The sequence below is a fragment of the Coturnix japonica genome, chromosome 1 (assembly GCF_054131305.1).
Source record: "Coturnix japonica strain WE chromosome 1, WE-NBRP24, whole genome shotgun sequence".
Taxonomy (NCBI): domain Eukaryota; kingdom Metazoa; phylum Chordata; class Aves; order Galliformes; family Phasianidae; genus Coturnix; species Coturnix japonica.
Window position 1 is genome coordinate 49,437,752 of NC_140663.1, and position 18,848 is coordinate 49,456,599.

The 18,848-nt window shown below is 40.6% G+C and overlaps 1 protein-coding gene across 10 annotated transcripts; it reads left to right on the plus strand.

The window, feature by feature from the left end:
* The first annotated feature begins 2,000 nt into the window (after window positions 1–2,000).
* TCP11L2 (t-complex 11 like 2) lies at window positions 2,001–17,406 on the plus strand. 10 transcript variants are annotated; one of them, XR_014935445.1, is made up of 11 exons: window positions 2,001–2,091; window positions 4,699–4,816; window positions 6,830–6,999; window positions 8,282–8,417; window positions 9,323–9,443; window positions 9,870–10,090; window positions 10,651–10,787; window positions 11,649–11,836; window positions 13,171–13,377; window positions 14,083–14,255; window positions 14,738–17,406. XR_014935445.1 is itself a non-coding variant. In XM_015864086.3 (11 exons), the coding sequence occupies exons 3-11, from the start codon at window positions 6,864–6,866 to the stop codon at window positions 14,980–14,982; spliced, it is 1,539 nt and encodes a 512-aa protein (XP_015719572.1). In that variant the 5' UTR covers window positions 2,001–2,936; window positions 4,699–4,816; window positions 6,830–6,863; the 3' UTR covers window positions 14,983–17,406. The 10 variants fall into 10 exon arrangements, 9 of the variants coding, with proteins under 9 accessions (XP_015719572.1, XP_085374961.1, XP_015719564.1 ...); XM_015864086.3 differs by having other exon boundaries at window positions 2,001–2,936; window positions 13,196–13,377; XM_085518835.1 differs by having other exon boundaries at window positions 2,001–2,936; window positions 8,285–8,417; window positions 13,196–13,377.
* Window positions 17,407–18,848: the final 1,442 nt, after the last annotated feature.

Here is an 18,848-nt window from a genome sequence, read left to right on the forward strand (position 1 = left end):
GATCTTCTTAATTGACTGGAACAAATGTAAAGGCTGTGCAATTATTTTCCTGGCTAGCATTGCAGAAGACACAGATGATGAGAAATGAGTGACATTTCTCCATGGAGAAAATCTCTACAATAAATAATTTACCCCAAGATCAGCAGAGTGGACTATAGCTTCATGTTTTCCGGACAGTGAAGGAACTGAAACTAAAAGGATGGTTAAGTGTTAAGTACTGCAGAGTCTAACTTACTCTTGGCCTCTACACTGGAATCTTGAAGAAAGAATCTGGTTCCTTGCTGTCTTGGTATCTCTCTAGAGCAGTAAAGAAAGCTCGGTACTTTAGATGGCTTTCAGTCAGCCAGCATGCTATGGGGGAAGGGCACTGCTGTGAATAAAATAAAATACTGTTTTAAAGCCATCCCTTTCAGGAATACTTCTAGAAGCTAATTTACTTGGTGGGGCATCCCTTTCCCCTGTCTAGGCTGGTCTGAGCATCAGAAGCTTCTGCAATTGCTGTTCCATGCAGAATGCACACAAAATGGCCCCTGAGCCACCAGCCCCAGTGCTTGTTCCAAGCACTGTTTGTGCAAGTTAATATGATACAGCTGGTTAATTAACAAAGGGCAACAGCAGCCATCACAGCATACATTGGAGTTTGTGTTTTCTTCGCTCCTATCCAAAATGGATGAAACATAATAAATAGCGTATTTGTGAGTGAAAACAGTCCTGTACATAACAGTCCAGCTGCAGTCTGTCAGTCTTCTCCAAAGCTTTTACGAGCTTCTCCAAGATGATTGTTGCCATGCGTCATGCAAAAACTAGGACAAAGTAGTGCAAACATAGTTATTTAAAATGCTGTGTTCTTTATGGAAGCAAGCGGATTAGGCTGTTGCACTTAATCTCATTTAATGTCTCCAAAGGCAAAGGCTGGACTGGAGCATCAGGGCTGACAGGTGCTCTGCTTCTCTGGGAGCCAGTACTGCTGCCCGAGCAGGGTCCCTAGGTCTTGCAAGGGCAAACTGTGCCCCGCATTCAGCAGAGGCTGCATTTGTAAAACTTATAGCAGCAGTCTCTGGTCTTTGAGAATGCAACAACTGTCTCACAAGGTTCTTGTCACAACTATTGTTGTCCACAGGAAGGGGAGCTCTGTTTCCTTAAGCAGTAGAGCTCGTTTTCAACCCTGAGGCAGCTGCTAATGACTGCCAACATTCTGCCCTCCATGCTTCCTGGGAGGTAAGGCAAGGACAGCACACAGCTCCTGTGATGGGAAGCAGTGTCAGTGTCAGGTGTGTAAGCCTGCCCGGTAATAAGGCCATGCAGCGATGAGCAAGGCATCGGTAATAACAGCGCTTCACCGCTGCGTTCGTTCCTCAGCAGGTGCTAACCGGGCCTAGCAATGTCATAAGTGACTCAACGCCTCATACTTGCCCTGAGGCCAAGATGGCGGCGGGGGGCAATGGAAGAGTTGAGATGGCGGCGGGGGAGTCTCACCCCCATCACTGAGAGGGCAGGGATCAGGGCTAGGAGCATAGCTAAAGCTTCCTCGACAGGAAAAAGAACAAAAAACAAACCCGCCCAGAGGTGCTGCCACGACCCAGCTCACTCATCCCCATTCCCTACGATCTCCTCGGGGACCCACACACCTCCCAACCCCTAAGGGCGGCTCGGGGGCAGGGCTCTATGAGGAGGCCGCGCCCATCGCCGCAGATGGGGCGGGGTCAGCCCGGGTCGAAGCCGCTCTTCCGTAAACACCACCCAGCCCTGTGGCCGGCCTTCCCCCGGCCGGGCCCATTCCGCACGGGGGGGTGCAGCACGGTTTTTCCTCTGTCACCGCCTCTTGCTCCTCGCTTAGTGATCAGCTCTGGGCACTCCGAGGGGACACACACTGTTTTTGGGGGCATGAGGAGGAGCTGACCTAAATCTCTCGGGATAGCTGACAGCTGGCGGGCAGGAACGAGTTACTTCCCCCCCCCATATCACCGCTCTCGGCAGAGATGGGCGCGCCCGAGGAAGACACTCACAGTCCGGGCTGCTACATAAACCCGGCGGTTGTTTAAAGCCCCGGCGAGCACCGCGGGGAGTTGGGGGTGCTGCTGCGGGCCTGCGGTAAGTGAGCGGGTTGGGCTGCAGTGCTCAGAGGTGACTGCGGGGCGAGTCCTGTTCCGAGGGTCGCAGCCCTCCGGTGTGGTGCGGGGGGCAGCCGTCCCGCTGCCCGTCGGGGGGACCCCCCCAGCCCTCACGGGCAGAGTCGCGGAGTTCCGGCAGCGAGTAGCGAGGGCACCTGGGGACGGGCGCTGAGATCGGGACAGCCGGGCTGGCGGAGCGGCTCCCCCTTCTCTTTTTCTCCCCCCGGGCCTGTCCTTGGTAACGTTGTTTGTTTTGGTCGGACAGTGCCAAACTCTGTAACTGTTAAAAACATGGGGCCGGGGGAGGAGACAGGCCGGGGAGGAAGAGGTGGAGCCGGCGGTGGGAGGAGGGGCTTCGATCTGAGGTCCCCCCAGCTGTCTGGGGTGGAGGACTGAGTTCGGTCCTCGGGACTGAAGGGGAGCTCCGCGGGCGGAGAGACGAAGCTGCCCGCAGTAACACTCAACAAAGGCGCTTTTCTGCTCCTGTGCTTTGCGGCCGAGGGCTGACAGAGGCAGCGAGAAGGGAAACCCGAGCCGATACCGCCTTGCTGATAGGGCAGCAGCCCAGTGGAATGAGCGAGATAAAACCTGTGCAGCGGTCCAGCTGGACAGAACATTGCGAGAGGAGTGCATACGGATGAAGGGCTCTGAACAAAGCTGCTCTGTGGAATTACTGTCCGTGAAGCTGTTATCTAAAGGAAAAATAAAGCCTTCCAAGCTTTTTTTCCTCCCTCTTAAGATAATGGCTAAAGGAAGCCCTCGGGAATAAAAAGTTCTTGAGAGCTAATCACACCTCGTGATCTTGGACACATCCACAGCAGTCAGGTGGGGTGAAGGGGATCTGTGCAGGGGCATAGCAATACCATACCACTGCACTGCTGTACAGCGTGCTTCCATCCTATATGGAGTGATCCAGAGCTGCCTCAGCAGCAGGGCTGTATGTGCTAGTTTGGTTATTCCTTGTTATGTTAGCTGGAAACTTGCAGATAGAAAAATGGACTAAAGCTTTGATAGAAAGGTGGGATATAAATCTGTGTATTAAAATAAGAGCCTAATATGTAATGCTTACCCTTTAAAAATTAGAAGATGGTGTTGTTTATTCAGGACAGGGAGTTAAAAAGGTCCTGGAAGGCTGGAGGGCTTTTTGAATTATGTGGGTCACTCTGAAAGCAATGCCTCCTGTTTATTTCCAAGGAAACTACAACAGCTACAAAGAACACAATAACAGCAGTGAGCAGAGTGCATTCTCAGTAACAAAACACTGTTTCTGAACATGTTAGTTGAACATATTCTGAATGTGTTTTCATCAGTAATAAACAAGAGCCTGCATGCTGCCTTTGTAATACTCTGCACCAGAGGAGGACCCACAGTATTTTACCACCCATCACCTTATTGTTTTTGCATCTGCTGTTTGGTCTCTGTAAACGTTCAGCAAACATTGATGAATGTCAGTGGGTGCTGATTTTCTGCTTGGAGGAAATCAATGACACACCTTTGCTTCATACATACTTCTGTGTCAGGTGCTGCTTTGTCAGACTGCCCCTCTGCTGCTATATGTCACGTGGCAAAATGCAATGGAGTATTGGTGAGAAGTTTTGACCTTTACTGCTATACAACCAATATGCTCCTGGTGTTGTTAGCCAATATATAACAGGAGGTGTTTCTTTCAGAGCAGCCCTTATATTTCTTACTTAGAAACTGTATGCATATATACTTAAAATTATTTGTGAACTTGGCCCTTAGTAACTTCTGAACAAGAAGCTATTGGAGTGTATGTTACCAAGAATGGACTAAGTAGCTTGATCCTCTGTTGTAACTAATTAGAAAAGCCCTTTTTGGTTTGTATTTTGATGTTCTTGGTGAAAGTTCTTTCCTTTATCCTTTAGCTGTTGGGTAGCATAAAACTAGATGGCATTTCTGGATCCTGCTTGTCTATTCATTTGTTTGCTTTGTTGTTTGATGTGCTTGCTGCCTTCTGTATCCTTTAAACTTCAAGTTTAGCAATCTTAACATACGTCCATTTTCTTCCTCACCACTTGAGGCATCCTACTAAGAAGTATAGTTACTACATCAAGCATTGCAGTGTTTTGTTGTTGTTGTTGTTGTTGTTTTTTTTATGTGCCATCCTGTGTTGGTTTGTTGGGACTTAAGTCTTCTAAACACTCTTAACAGCTTCTCTGCTGTTTGTATGTTTGTAAGCATGAATTGTAGGAGCAGGTACATTCTCAGTGCATCAAAATAAGTCATGGTTCTCTTTCAGATGCGACTATTTGTTGCTGACAGATCCTTTGCTTGGAGTACTATGTAAATACTTAACGTGTATAGAAATTCCACTTTAACTATTTAGTTATCTTGATCATAGGATTGTGATAGAAAATGACAATGCTGTCTTGCTTCTATGGGTGTTTTGGTACTGCTTACTGCTAGAAATGCTTTGCAAGTCTGAATATTTGACTATTCAAATATGTTACTAAAAAACTATCGTACAGCTAAGAGGAAGTTCTTGATAATGTATAAATCTAGTGATATTTATTTTTTCTCCTTTTTAATATCTATTTGATCTCTTTCTTGTTCTTTTAATATCTAGACTGAAGCAGTAGACACACCGTGAAGGCAAGGGATTTACAAGACCTCTTGGGCCAGTACACATCTAACAACGCACATCAGTTTTTCCATGGACCACATGCAACATTGACCTTCTGGAGGTTAGTTATTTGCATGCGAATGAAGAGGCTTTAGCCATGTTTATAGGCAGGGAATTCTGTGCTGTGTTGATGCAGAAGCAATAGATTGGCAAGTAACATATGCTTTGCAGGTTCTGTAGGGTTACTACTATAAGCAAGCAGTTCCACATCAGGTACCTGCAGTGTGATTCTATGGTGAGGTTACTTGTCACAGCTAGTTTCTAGTCAGGTTTAGCTTTGAGATGTGTAACACAAATCATAGCAGAGAAGTTCTACTTTTGCATAACATGAGCAAGTGACTCATTTCTAATTGTAACTTAGATAAATATCATTTCCGTCAAAAATATCTTTGAGCCTTTTGGCTTGCCAAGTTTTCTTGCAACTCTTTATTTTGCCTAAACAATACTATAAATCTATATTTTCAGCTTTGTTGGGTATGATAATATTGCTGTTTTATTAGAAGACTTCTAATATTAAGTACCATAATTAGAGGCTCTGAAGTGACATAATAGTGACGTTTCAGTATCTAGAAGGGAGCTGCAGGAAAGAAGGGGACAGACTCTTTAGCAGGGTCTGTGGTTACAGGACAAGGGAAAACGGTTTCAAGCTCAAGGAAGGTAGATTCAGGTTACATATAAGGAAAAATCTTCTGCAGTGAGGATGGTGAGGCACTGCAACAGAGTTGAGGTGGATGATCTGTTCCTGGAATCAAGGTTTATCTGGATCAAGCCCTGGGCAACTTGATTTATCTGTGGTGTTCCTGTTAGCTTCTGGGAGTTGGTCTAGATGGCCTTCAGAGGTTCCTTCCAACTCTACAGATTCTATGATTGCATGAACTAGAGCTGAAAGCCTTGAACCTATGACCTTCTATGCAGTGATGTAAGGTCTCCTAGTGACTTCTCCAGTAAGTTAATAAACAGTTAGCTGTCCTTGTTGATGTGATCCCCTTCACAAAATAGAACAGAAAGGCACTCAAATACATCATCTTTCCTCTTGGGGGCGGAGGAGGAAACAAACACCAAACAACTATTAATCATCTCAGTTAATGGGGAAGTATTCATCAGTGGAATAACTCAAGTTGTAAAGGTCTGTTCAGCATGAGCTGGTACCCGAGAAATCAAGCACTCTTAAGCCGTAACATAAAGAGATCATAATCCTTGTCCTCTTTTGTCTACATCACAACCCCACAGTGCATTGATTCATGTAACTACACACAACAATCATCCTTTAGCTGCCAAGAGTAGCTTTTGCCAAGTTCAGTGAAGTTGCCGTGTGCAGTATCCTTTGCCTGCAGATGCTGTTTAATCATAAGTGAAGTCATGTTACTTGCTGTCTGTGTCTCTTCACAAAGTCTACTACAGGGTACTTTGTGGCCTTAGTTAACGATGCACTGCTCCTCATGGTATCTAGGCCAAATTCCTCTAGGAGTAGTTATGACTGACTTCCAGTTTCTCATTTTAATACGATGATTAAAAGATTTTTACTTCCTGACTTAGAACTATTAATAATCTCTATTGAAATACACAACTGTCCAAGTTCTGTGCAGTTGTAGATCATCTGCCTGGGAGGCTGTGCCTTATGTAGAGAGAAGTAGAGAGTCATTGCTCTCTGTGCAGTCTGTGGCAGGAAGCTAATTGCTAAATATCACTTGATGGTTAAGTAAGGTGGGGGATGGTAACACCCTGATAAATGTCTTTATATTTTGAGATTGAGAGCTTCCAAAATTCTGTCAGCAAGTAATCTGGGGGAGTTTCTGTCAGCAGTTTGTTTCTTTTTTTGTTGATGTTTTTGTTTGATTTTAATCAATTTAAAGATTGATTATGTTAGAGATGGTAAAATATGGAATGGCAAAAAGTACAAAAACTTATTGCAGGACTGATACAGTTTATTAATAACTGCATGATTCTGCATGTGTCAAGCCAGATCTTTTTTGTAGCGCTTTTAAAGGAAGACAACTACTTTTCTTTCTTCACACTATAATCTGTATTCAGCTTTGAAAACCAAAAAACATAGGAAGTGTGTTTGTCTTTCCAGATTTTGTTTACTTCACTAGCTAAAGGGAAGCACAATGCCTCTCAACGATGACCAGAACAGCGATTCAGATTCTTCTCGCCTCTCTGAAAGTACAGCTTCTTCTAGTGACTCTGAATATTCAAGACAGAGCTTTAACAGTGATTCTTCAAGCAAACCCAGTTCCCCAGCTTGTAAGCCTATTTCAACCTTACCTGTGCTGTACATCAACACAGATAGCCTGTCTTCTGTCTCTTGCATGTCGTGGCTAGAGCCTGGGAGTCTGAATCTGTGTATAATAAGAGTATTAAATGAAGTGTGTAGCATTCTCCTGGCCATGGAGCAGCGCATCTCTTTTTGTGTGGAGTATGACTGATAGCTGTGTTTGGGGGGGGAGGGGGTGTCCATGTTGGCTTCTTCAGAAAATGTAAGGGAAGTGTGCCACTGTGGGTATCAGTCTAAAGTAAATCTTGATGTTGGTAGCAGTCGCTCATTCAACCAAACTGACTTTGCCCCTTACGCTGTTCAAAATTACATCTTTTTATGACATAAAGTTAACTTAGTGTTACCTAAAATAACCTATGATTTTAGTATTTCACTGGTAAACCTTAGGATTAAACGCTCATTTGCACAAGGAAGATGTTTCCTGAATGAGTATCGATAAATAAAACCTTAATTAAAATGTGCTTAGTGTTAGTATCTGTAAGCATTCTCAGACAGTGCATACCTGTGTGTCCAAATAAGTGAAATCTTGCATTAAAACAGGCCTGTTAGTAGAGCAGCAATTGGCAATTAGCTCTTGACTCCTAAAGAATAGTAATGACAGAACAGTAATCATAAATATTAAATGGGAAAACCTGGTGTTTAAAAGCAGGGATCTCAGAAACACTCCTGCTTTCAAATATTCTTTAGAAATGTTTATGTTCTTAATACATATTTGTTTAAGAAAGGGGCTGTAACTTACAATGCGTTTGTGATGGTTAAGTAGGGGTTTGTTAAATCAGTAACATCAGAACCTTTTCTGCAGGCAAGAAAAGCATTATCACATGCTCCAGATTATGGTGCAAGTCTAGTATCTATTGCCTGTGCTTTTCTTCTGGTGGATCTTATAGAACTACTGGCAGGAAGTTCTATCATAAGACAGACTATGGCGTCCTGTTTTGAAGGGAAAAAAAACTATCTCCATTAAGATGCAAAAACATAAAATTACTTTAAAAACGTGATGTTACCCACCCATACACACACACAAACACACACACACACACCCTTGATAAGCTGGGAGTTTCCTGAGTTAGTGTTTTAAGAAGATATAAAGGTCTGCTAATCCTAGCTTCTTTCTTCTAAAGCACTGAGTCCAATTAGCAAAAAGCACAATTTCTTGCCTTGTTACTTGTGTACAAGGCTGCTAATTTTTTAATAATACTTTGAATTGCAGTTACCTACCATAGTGTTTTGTCTTGATTTTGTTTGATCCAGCAGCAAGTCCTCCCAAGATGGTTACATTTGATGAACTGATGGCAGCTGCAAGGAATTTATCCAACTTGACATTAGCTCATGAAATTGCTGTGAATGCAAATTTCTGTATAAAACATGAAGACCACCCACAGAACAGGTAAGGGCATGAATTTTGCACAGAGCAAGATTGAAAAGAGAGGAGAAATACTGCAGCATTAAATCAAACAAACAACATAGCCTTTTGAAAGGCTATGGATGTTTCTAATACAAATCCAAGAGTCACTGTCAAGGCTGTCTTGCTCAGAGCAAGTATTGCCACCCAGTTGGATTGATACACATAGAGCATCTTATGTTCTGCTGTAAACGTCATGTGGAGGGTAAAAAGCTAATGTCACATGAATTCACATAGTGAAAACAAAGAGTATGGGTCTGTTCTGTGTAATTCAGGTCCTGCAGAGAAGGTGAAATAGCAGGATTCTATGTAGCTGTTTGTAGTAGCGATTTGGTCTCATGATGATAAATTAATGATGATCCTCATCTTTCTTATCTCTAATAATAAACCAAAGGAGATGTAAAAGGATCTGGAGATCCAGAGGAAGTGAGAAATACTTTCCTCATTGTAGGTGGTTAAAATGTTCTTGATTACAGATATCTTTTTAAGTTAAAAACCTCATCTATTGAGAAAATTAACATGAAAGGCAATCAAGTTTTTAATTGCAGAAATCCCTTAAGCGATATTTATATGATGGATGCATTTTTGAGAAAGCTTAGCCCATAGCACACAAGGTTATGACAAGTAATATGAATATGGTAAGGAAAAAGGAAAGGCACTATCTCTGTAACTGCATTTGAATGATCAGCAGCACTTTCTAATACAGTGTTTTGGGAAAGGCTTCTTGACATAGATTGTGTCTTAGGAGCTGATGTTGTCAACACAAGAAAAATACTGTTTTAGGCAATGTGTTGTATGTTTCCAGCAAGTTACTGGGTTAACCCTAAAACACTGCTACCAAGAATGAAAGCTATTTAGTGGTCCTTGTCTGTAATTGCCTTCTTCCACAGCTTTGCAGGCACAGTGAAACAAATAGTACACAAGGCATTTTGGGATCACCTGGAATCAGAACTGAATGAAGACCCTCCAGAATATGAACATGCTATCAAGCTCTTTGAGGAAATTAAGGAGGTAACTTTCTTTTCCCTCCCTAATAACTTCGTCAGGTCTGAGTCTAGTAATTCACTGAAGGTTCTATTAATTCATAGCCAAGCCAATATTTTGATTACCAGCTTTTAAAATGAAGCCATGACTATACAGAATATTTATCAGATATCTGTATTAATTGTGATTATGGCCACACATAGGCACATGTCCAGACAGCTTTCAATGCAGGATGGTTAGCTTCAAGTCAAAATACTTCTCAAAGCTTAACATTTCTGTTGGTTTCTGGCTGACTACGCATCCTTTTTCTTGCTACCTTAGATTGTGTCGAGTCTTAATCTATCCTGTTACAGCTAAATACACTTGACACTAAAACTAATCTTATTTTAATGTGTTTATAAAGTGCTTCGGTTTTTATTGATCAGCTTTTCGTGTTTTTTCCCCCTACTTTAGATTCTTCTTTCCTTCCTGACTCCAGGAGCAAACAGGATTCAAAATCAAATTTGTGAAGTTCTGGACACAGATCTTATAAGGCAGCAGGCAGAACACAATGCTGTTGATATTCATGGGCTAGCTAACTATATCATCAACACTATGGGAAAATTATGTGCTCCAATAAGAGACAATGATATAAAACAGTTAAAAGCAACTGAAAATATTGTAGAATTACTGAGGTTGGTATTTCAGTGGTTTTTACACAGGGGAAAAAAAAGAAATCTCTAATCTCATAGAGCTGGGCAGTGAAAGATGGTAGGGAAGGTCTTAAATAGTGTCATTTTTATAATTATTCTCAAATTGAAAGAAAACTTGCTCAGCAGGAGCATTAAAGGCAAGAGGCAATTGCTATAACATTCTGTGACTGGAGTGTAATGTCAATCCTAATGCCATGAGTAGAATGCCTGAATTAAAACTGTTGACTCTGAGTAGTTAAACGTTAAACAGCAACACCTCTTGAAGCAATGTGTTTCTGAGACAGTTGTGTCAGTCTTGTTCATTCTTTCAAAATTCGGAGGGTGTATTCATTCTTCCTTGAACTTTTTTCTGCATGCTTCCTTTAAGTATTCAGACAAAAAAAAAAAAAAAAAAAGCTGTGACTGTTAGATTTAAATAACAAGGAAGGAGAATCCTTCACAAAAATGAGAATTAAAGTGCTAATGAAGGCATGCCTCACATTTGCTGCTTAAAATCAATTGACTGTTCTAGCTGTCTTATTTTAAACTCTCTTTTCTTTCAGGCAAATATTCCATGTCCTGGACCTGATGAAAATGGATGTAGCAAATTACACAATTCAAAGCCTTAGACCATACCTTCGGCGTAATTTGGTGGACTATGAAAGAACAAAATTCCAGGAAATTCTTGAAGAAACACCAAGTAGGTGTTCTTGAAGCTGTATTTTATTTAAACCTTTAAATATATATATGGTTATTTAAGGATGTGACAGGGAATCTCTCAGTTGAAAAACTCCAGTAAGCAAATACTGATTTATTAAGCATTTTTTGTCAATTGGATGTTTTCTGACAAATTTCAGTTTGTCTAATTGAATAGTATCTGAAAAACAGTGACTCTTACTGTCAGGAGGCAGTAGCCTAGTATTTTATATTGAAAGATGAGACTTCTTTTCTACCCAGCAAGTCTGTTAGTCTGAAGTATATGGGGGAAAACCAGTTAGCGTGCCTGAAAAGTCAGAAGGGGCAGGAGTTTTGACATTTTTTTTAATGCAAACTTTAAAGAAGTTTCTTAGGTAACCTTGATCCACTGGTACAGATTTTGCTTAATGTTGCAAAGCAGCCTTTAAGAGAACATTTTTAAAAGGAAAGAAATAAACTTGCATCTATAGTAATGGCTTCTAAAATGGGAACCGTAAGCTGTTGATATGGCCAGCAGTGTTTATAAGTGTAGCCTGCCAAGTAACTTAAAAAGGATTCATTTGCTGTTAATACAGTTTATTCTTTCACCTCTTCTTTCCAATTCTGTGACCCAACTACTTAGTGGCTTCCCTGAAAGAGGGGAAAAAATGATTTGAATCTTTGGAGTCCTTGGAGTTTAAGGGTTTTATTTTTAAAAAATCTCAGGTAAGGTCCAAGAGTTTCTTACTGGGTTTGTGTAAACTAGTTGGAATATTAGGATGATCAGCAAAGATGGTCATTTAAAATATATATATTCAGCTTGCTTTCTCAAGTTACTGCTTTGATGTAAATATACAATAAATCTGCGCTAATTTGCTTTGCTTAGGTGCTCTGGATCTCACAACAGAATGGATAAAGGAATCAATAGAAGATGAATTGTCATCCATTTCCAATGATTCATCCTCATCCTCTGGTGCTGATCATAGTTCTAAATCAAGTATTAGTCCTACACTGGTGCTAAACAATGGCTACTTGAAACTATTACAGTGGGACTACCACAAAACAATTCCAGAGGTCAGTGTTTTCCAGTGTCTTCAGGTTTCTAGCTGTATGAAAATATTGATGCATATGGTAATCATGCTATTAATGACAACAGGTGAAATATTCTCTTGTGGCTCTCTATCTTCTGAGTAGTAAACTTATAAATTGACTAGTCTTGTTTTCTGAACCAAGATGGGGCAAATTCAGAAGTTTTTCTCTCTCCAGTCATGGCTTAGCAGCTCTGCCCTAAGAGCAGTCATGCCCATGGTCAAAAGCTGGGGTTTGTACTGATGGTGCTTGGCTTTCTTTATACATGTATACATATTTTTATTTATTATTCATTATTTTTTTTTGAGAGAGAGAGAGATCTGTCTGTAGTACCTTGTTTTCCCAATCAGGATGGCAGAAACAGGAATTGGTGGGATCAGGTTGCAAATCTCTTACTCTATAATAGAATCATTAAGAACTTGAAGGTCACTATGGTGAATATTCATAGTTTCTCTATGCATGTAAATTATTGCTTCAAGAATCACTGGTATTTCCTTCCAACTCCTGATTACCCACCTCTGCCACTTTAAAGCCAGTGTGAAATGGTCAGGGGTAAAATTAGCAACTGCAGCAAGCATCTTAGCTGCTATACTTAGTGGCTTGGCAGAGAATTCCCAGACTATGTGGGGGTGCTCTTATTGCTCCCAGTCAGCAGAATAAAGGGAAAATACCTTACTCTTACCATTCTTCTACCAGGTCTGAGTAAGAGCTACATGCAGGTGTCTTCTGGTCAATCTAGACTGTTGAAGTATGAGATTACTATTAAACGATTGAATGTTAATGCCCATCTTGTCAATGGGGGGGATTTGGTTATTGTGAACTTTCAAGCTTAAATAAAACTTAGTTATTTATTTTAAACTACATTTAGCTGTGGTAATTACGTTCTTGGTATGATCTGCTGGCTTTTTGCCTGTAGCATTATAGGTGACTCATAGAACCCGCTCAGGCGGTTGAACTGATGCTTGTCATGCACAATTGTTCATCACTGCCCATCAACTACAGATGATGGCATTTTTCAAAAGACTACTGAACCCAGAGGACATTTTGTCTAATGCTGATCACTACAGTGTCTTCTGGATCTCAGAAGCATTCCACATCATGGGCTGAATTGTCAGCAGTGGAGAGAAAGAAGATGTGGCTTCTTCAGTGTTCTGTTCACAGGAAGCCTCATCTTTTTTCTCCACCACAGACTGACATCTTGTACTTGTACATAATGCTGTTTTGTGCATTGCTGCATATTCAGAATGTTTATTTAAGTGTTAATGTTTCATGACTAAATCCTATTTGTCCTGCCTGCTTTTCTCCCTCCGTATTCCTAGACTGGTGTTATTGTTTTCCTTCTAGACTCTAATAACAGATGAAGTTCGTCTTCAGGAGTTGAGAGAAAAGCTGAATCAATTAAAAATCATAGCTTGTGTTTGTCTCATAACAAACAATATGGTGGGTGCTGCAATTGTAAACGTGCCTGATTTTGCCAACCAACTGAAAAGAATCTCTCTTCCTCTTCTTGAAGGCATGAGCAAGAAGTAAGGCCTTGTTTATCCCTCTTTGTACTTTTTATTTTTTAAGAGGAAATACCAAGTGGATCTAAAAACTCAGGGAAAAACAGTTCAAATGTTATAGCTACCATTTGTTGATCATGAATGGCAAAAGAAGGAAGTACTTGGATAATGCTTTCAGTATTAGTTAGTCCGAAAGTCGGGCAGGCAATTGAGCTTTAGTGTTTGTAGATCCTTTCCAACTGAACTGTTCTAATACTAGATGGGCTGCAACAGTATATTCCCCGAGTCATTTTTGCTAGTTGATTCAAGTTTACTTTAGGTAGCTTTAGTTATCCAGCATCTAATGTTGCTACAGCTTGTGCTACAAGCAAGTATGATGCAATCTCAAAGTATCAAAAAACCAAACAAACAAAAAAAAACTTCAATTTTCCTTTTTCCTCATGAAATGCTATGAATCGAGCCCCAAGGAATATGTAAGCTCCAGGTCAGTGTACGTTGGAGTCATTGCTGCATGCTAAAAATGATTTTCCAATTGAATTCCTTATCTTATGGGTGCCAACTTGTATCTGTAGAAGCACAGAAATCAGCTGATGGCATTCCTATGTTCTGCCATTGCAGAGGGCAGGTTGAAAATGAAGGGGAAAAGAGATGGTAAGTTCACTTGGAAGTGTTACAGAAACTATAAATTTTGTTAATGCTTCTCTGTTTGTTGTTTTTTTTTTCTTCCAGAACTTTTGATTTGAAAGAAGCTCTAAATGCTATTGGGGTTCAGATTTGCATCAAAGTGAATGAGTCTCTTACTGAAAGAGATCTTCCCACTCTTAATACAGAAATGCAGAATAATTTAATGGGTCAAATCACAAGTATTGTTGAGGAGAATAACCCCGTCAGTTCCTTGATTGGTTAGTAAGAACATACATCGTTCTCTTACTGTATATGTCTATATAGAAGCTGTTCGATAAGCTTGCTGGAAGTAAGTTTGAAAACTTAATTAGTGGTCTGTTTTTAAAGCACTTTCTTACTGTAGTAAAATACTGAATTAGCTGAATAAAGAAATGCTGCTCACCTACGGGCCTAGAGATGCCAGAGCTTTCAAGTATACTCGGTCTCTGTTATTTTTCGGTTTAAACCCAGAGGGTTTTTAGTTAGTATCTACTACCTTTTAGTTAAAGTACTTCATTGCAGCAGGGTAATGCTCTGTCTGCCTCTCAGGACCCAGCTGCAAAAGGCTTCTGGTATTGCTTCCCTCTGCAAGATGAGCTTAGAAAAGCGTAGTTATCTCTATTATTGAATTTCATGTACTGATTTACAGAGCACTTGGGAAATGAGTGTGTCTTCATTTTGGATTTACATTGTTCTGAGTGTACTTGCTGTTATGTTTCAGATAAACGGATCCAGTTGTTCATGAAAAGCTTGCTTGCTCTTCCAAGTTTTCGGAAATGTATGCCTACGCTGCCAGGAGGCATTTCTGTGATTCAACCAGAGATGGAACTTGTTGGATCTCAATTTGCAAGCATTGTAGAATTTAATAAACAAGTGTATGGACCATTCTATGCAAACATACTTAAAAAACTACTTTTTCCTGAGGCAGCAATAGGGAAAGCAGAAATAGAAGCACCCAGCAACTGAAAAAAAAAAGCCCAACTATTTCTGTGCCCCTTTATTTTACCTTTGGTCTTTATTAATAGATTGTGATCTGGCTCCCCCACTAAGACCTCCAGTGACTATTAATGAGAGCAGTCTTGTAAATTGTGTTTGGATAGTTTCTGAAATCCACTGGGAGGAAATTTAATTTCAATTACATATATATTTTAATGAACTAAGTCTGCTTAATGGATTGTGGCACTTGTATTTCACCTTTTGAGACAAACAGTTGTTAGTATTTGTGGTGGGTAAGAGATGGTGAAGTACTTACCATTTGGCCACCATTAAAACATAATATTTTTAAAAATATATATTTACATAGGTCAGTGCTATTTTGAGATGAGAGAATAATTGTAGATAAAATGCACTATGCTTACATTGTATTTTTTACAGCAGTGTCTAATAAAAAAAAAATCATTATTCTGAAAAGAGTTTGAAGGGAAAATAAAAAAAAAAGTATAGCATAACTGTTTTTTGTAACCAAATCCAGGTTTATAGTAGGCCAACTTCTGGTGCTCCTGCAAATACTGGAACTAAACTTAGCCCATGTTATGTTCAGGAATGCCAGTATTACAAGTTGTTCTGGTATGGAAGTTGGAGAAGAAGCGTTCATTATTTAAATAAGAATCATTCAGTAGTTGTCCACATGATAACTGAGAGAGGTGAAACACTTCAAAAACATGATGCCGGGCATGGGATGGGGAGGGAATGCAAATATCTGTATGATACCTGTCTAGTGGATGTCGTCATACAGTTCTTAAGTCTAACCTCTAATATATGTGATGCAAATTGATCTTAATGGGTATTAAGTATTTTTAAGGTTATGCTTTCTGATCTTTATTCTCAAAAACCCTTGACTTTGTGAGAGATCTTACAGAGTACAACAGTTCACCTTCTGTAATCAGTTGGGTAAAGAGAGAGAATGCTCAAAACGTACTTTGGTTACTCTTGTGTCAGAAAGTAGACAACCAGGCCCCTTGCAATTCTTGGAAATGTGATTGTGTTTGCTCTCATGAGGTGTCTGAGAGAAGTATGTCTTCATTTTAGATTTATATGTTACTGGATTTGTCTTTCTCAAAATCCCTGCAGATGCAGCCTCAATTCTTGGTTCCCATTTAGGACAGCATGCAAGTAATCTTGCATACAGAAATAGAATAGGATTGGAACTGGGAGATATGGTAGTAAACTTCTGTAAGTTTACATGTTTTATTTTGCAGATTTCGGATTACCAGGAATAGATACTGCTGCAATACTTAGTATACATGTGTTCTTGTCTATGAAAATCAGGATTTACTTGAAAATGATCCTTTAATATATTATCATACAGTGGTCCTTTTAAAGTGTCAGATACATATAAATTCCATGTGGTACAAGTTCAATAGCTTGTTTTTAATATTTTATACAACAATCTATTCTTATTGATGCAAAGAGCTGCCCATAAAAGCTTAATGTGCCACATGTACTGTGTATATATTACTATGTCTATCATAACAAAACTGGGCATTACTAGCACTGTGGTTTTGTAGTCCATTTTTACGGAATTGTGTACTCTCTTTAGTAAGGGAAATGACTTATTGTCAGTTGTTCCTCAGTGTCTGAGGACTTTGGCCATGTGCACATGGTATGAAAATCTTTATTTGAAAGGCCTTGTTGGAAAACAAATGGCTGCAGTGCACTTCTATCCTTTGTAATAAGAAACATTTGTAAAAACGGAATTTGTATTCTGAAGGGAATTTCTATTGAAGCCTGAAAAACCTTAGAAATGAACTTTTAGGATGCAGTAATTGTGCTAGGAGCTAAAACAGGTTGATTCAAACAGATAAAGAACTTTGATGTGCAATTCAAAATCAGCGAGAGAAGAATTCATTTCAGAATTTCTTTCAGAAGCACTTATGGGAAATTAATTCTCTCTGATTTGCTGTACCCTTGGAAATGTATGCTTTGGGTTTCAGCCAAAAGATGATTTTTTTTTTAATGGGTATTGGAAAAACATTTTTAATGTGACTATGAACTTTTATTACAATATATACATTCTACTGTTTAAAGAAAATGTTTTTTGGTGACTTGAAAAGGGCATTTTATAGCATGGCCTGTGTTTCAAGTGCTTGTTTAATGTATCTTAATTTTTATTTAACGTTTCAACCATTGGGATTGCATCCCTATAATGTCATGTTACTGCATGCTGTTGACGCTACCCTGGCTGAAAAGCACTTGCCTCTACTCTGAAGCTCTCCTTGTGAAACAAGACTCCGTTCTGTAAGAGCTTATTTTGTTGAAATACAAATCTTTCAATTTTTGTATGCTTTCAATTGTTTGTGATACCACTGTGCTGAAAAGTCTCTTACACAAATTGTTTTTGGAAATGTAATGGATCATGTTAAATGCTGAAGATAAAGGACTGTGCTAATATGTTGTGGCTCTTTTTCTGTAACTTTTCAGTTTCAGCTGGAGCATAGAGAAAAAGATAATATTACAAAAGATACTACACATTCAGAGCTGTCCTTGACATCTGGCTCATGATGAAATTAATATGCTGTCTGTGCACTTGTAGGTCACACTGAGACCCTGGAGCATGTCCAGAGATGGGTGGTAATGGAGCTGTGAAGGACCTGGAGCACAAGTCATATAGGGAGTGGCTGAGGGAACTGGAGTTGTTCTGTCTGGAAGAAGAGAGGTTCAGAAGAGACTTTATTGCTCTCTACAGTGACCTGGAAGGAGGTTGTAGGGAGGTGTGGGGGCTGGCTTCTTCTCTCTGGTAACAGTGATAGAATGAGAGTGAATGGCCTTCAGTTATACTGGGGGAGGTTCAGGTTGGATATTAGAACAAATTTCTTCTCAGAAAAGAGTGGAGCTGCAGTGGCACAGGCTGCCCAGGGAGGTGGTGCAGTCACCGTCCCTGGAGGTGTTCCAGAACCGTGTGGATGTGGCACTGAGGGACGTGGTCAGTGGGCATGGTGGGGATGGGCTGGCAGCTGGACTAGGTGATCTTAGAGTTTTTTTCAACCTGGCTGATTCTATAGCTACACTCTATGGGGAATGAAGAGGCTCAGCAGGATGGGGTTACATCAAGGCCTAAAAAAATTACTTGAAAGCTTGAAATACAGAGCATGGAATGCAGTGGTTAAGGCCAGATTGTGGGAGTATTTCTTCTACATGTGCAGTGTGTGTGTGTGCTGGGATGAGGTGGGGGAGGCAGTGCAGTGACAGGTGCAGTGAAGACTGGGAGCTCTAAGGGTTTGTGAAAGTGAAGCCTTTGGTTATTGACTTAAACCATTCCTCTCGCCTCCTCTGGTAGGAAATTGGTAAAGGAAGAAGGGAGAGAGAGAAGAGCATTAAACTTCAGTTTGCTGCATAGATTTGCTCAGATCCCAGTTGAAATTATTTGTTTACAGAACATTTTGTGCCTCAGCTCTATTCTGTGTAAAAATGACATTGGGAAAAGCTAAGGCCTGGAGAGTTGGGACAAGGTTCATTCCCATGCTCCATGCTCTCAGAGGGCCCTCAGGGTGTTGACCTGACCCTGGAAGTTCCTCGTGTCCCAGCTCTCACCCCATTGCCATCCAGCTCACCTTTGCTGCTGTGCATGTGCCCTGTGGGGCTCCAGCTGCCTTAGCCAGGCAGGCCATGGAAATGCAGGTGATGGCTGTAGGGATGGGCACTGAGAGCCACTGCTAGCAGTGCCCAAAGCACAGCCCAACATCCAAGACAAATGCTCACTCCATCTCCACTGTCATCAATTTATAAGCAATGAGCCAATAATGTTCCAATTATAAACTTTTATTAATTGTAGCGGGTAAAACAAAAAGGCAATTCAGCGCTGGGTGACAGGGGGATTATCATTCCTCCAACTG

Bases quoted from the DNA above. Each gene is read 5' to 3' on its own strand.
- TCP11L2 (XM_015864086.3), top strand. From the start codon at position 6,864: ATGCCTCTCAACGATGACCAGAACAGCGATTCAGATTCTTCTCGCCTC. The intron at 7,000-8,281 runs GTAAGCCTATTT...TGTTTGATCCAG, and splicing joins CAAACCCAGTTCCCCAGCTT to CAGCAAGTCCTCCCAAGATG. The intron at 13,378-14,082 runs GTAAGGCCTTGT...TTTTTCTTCCAG, and splicing joins CTTGAAGGCATGAGCAAGAA to AACTTTTGATTTGAAAGAAG.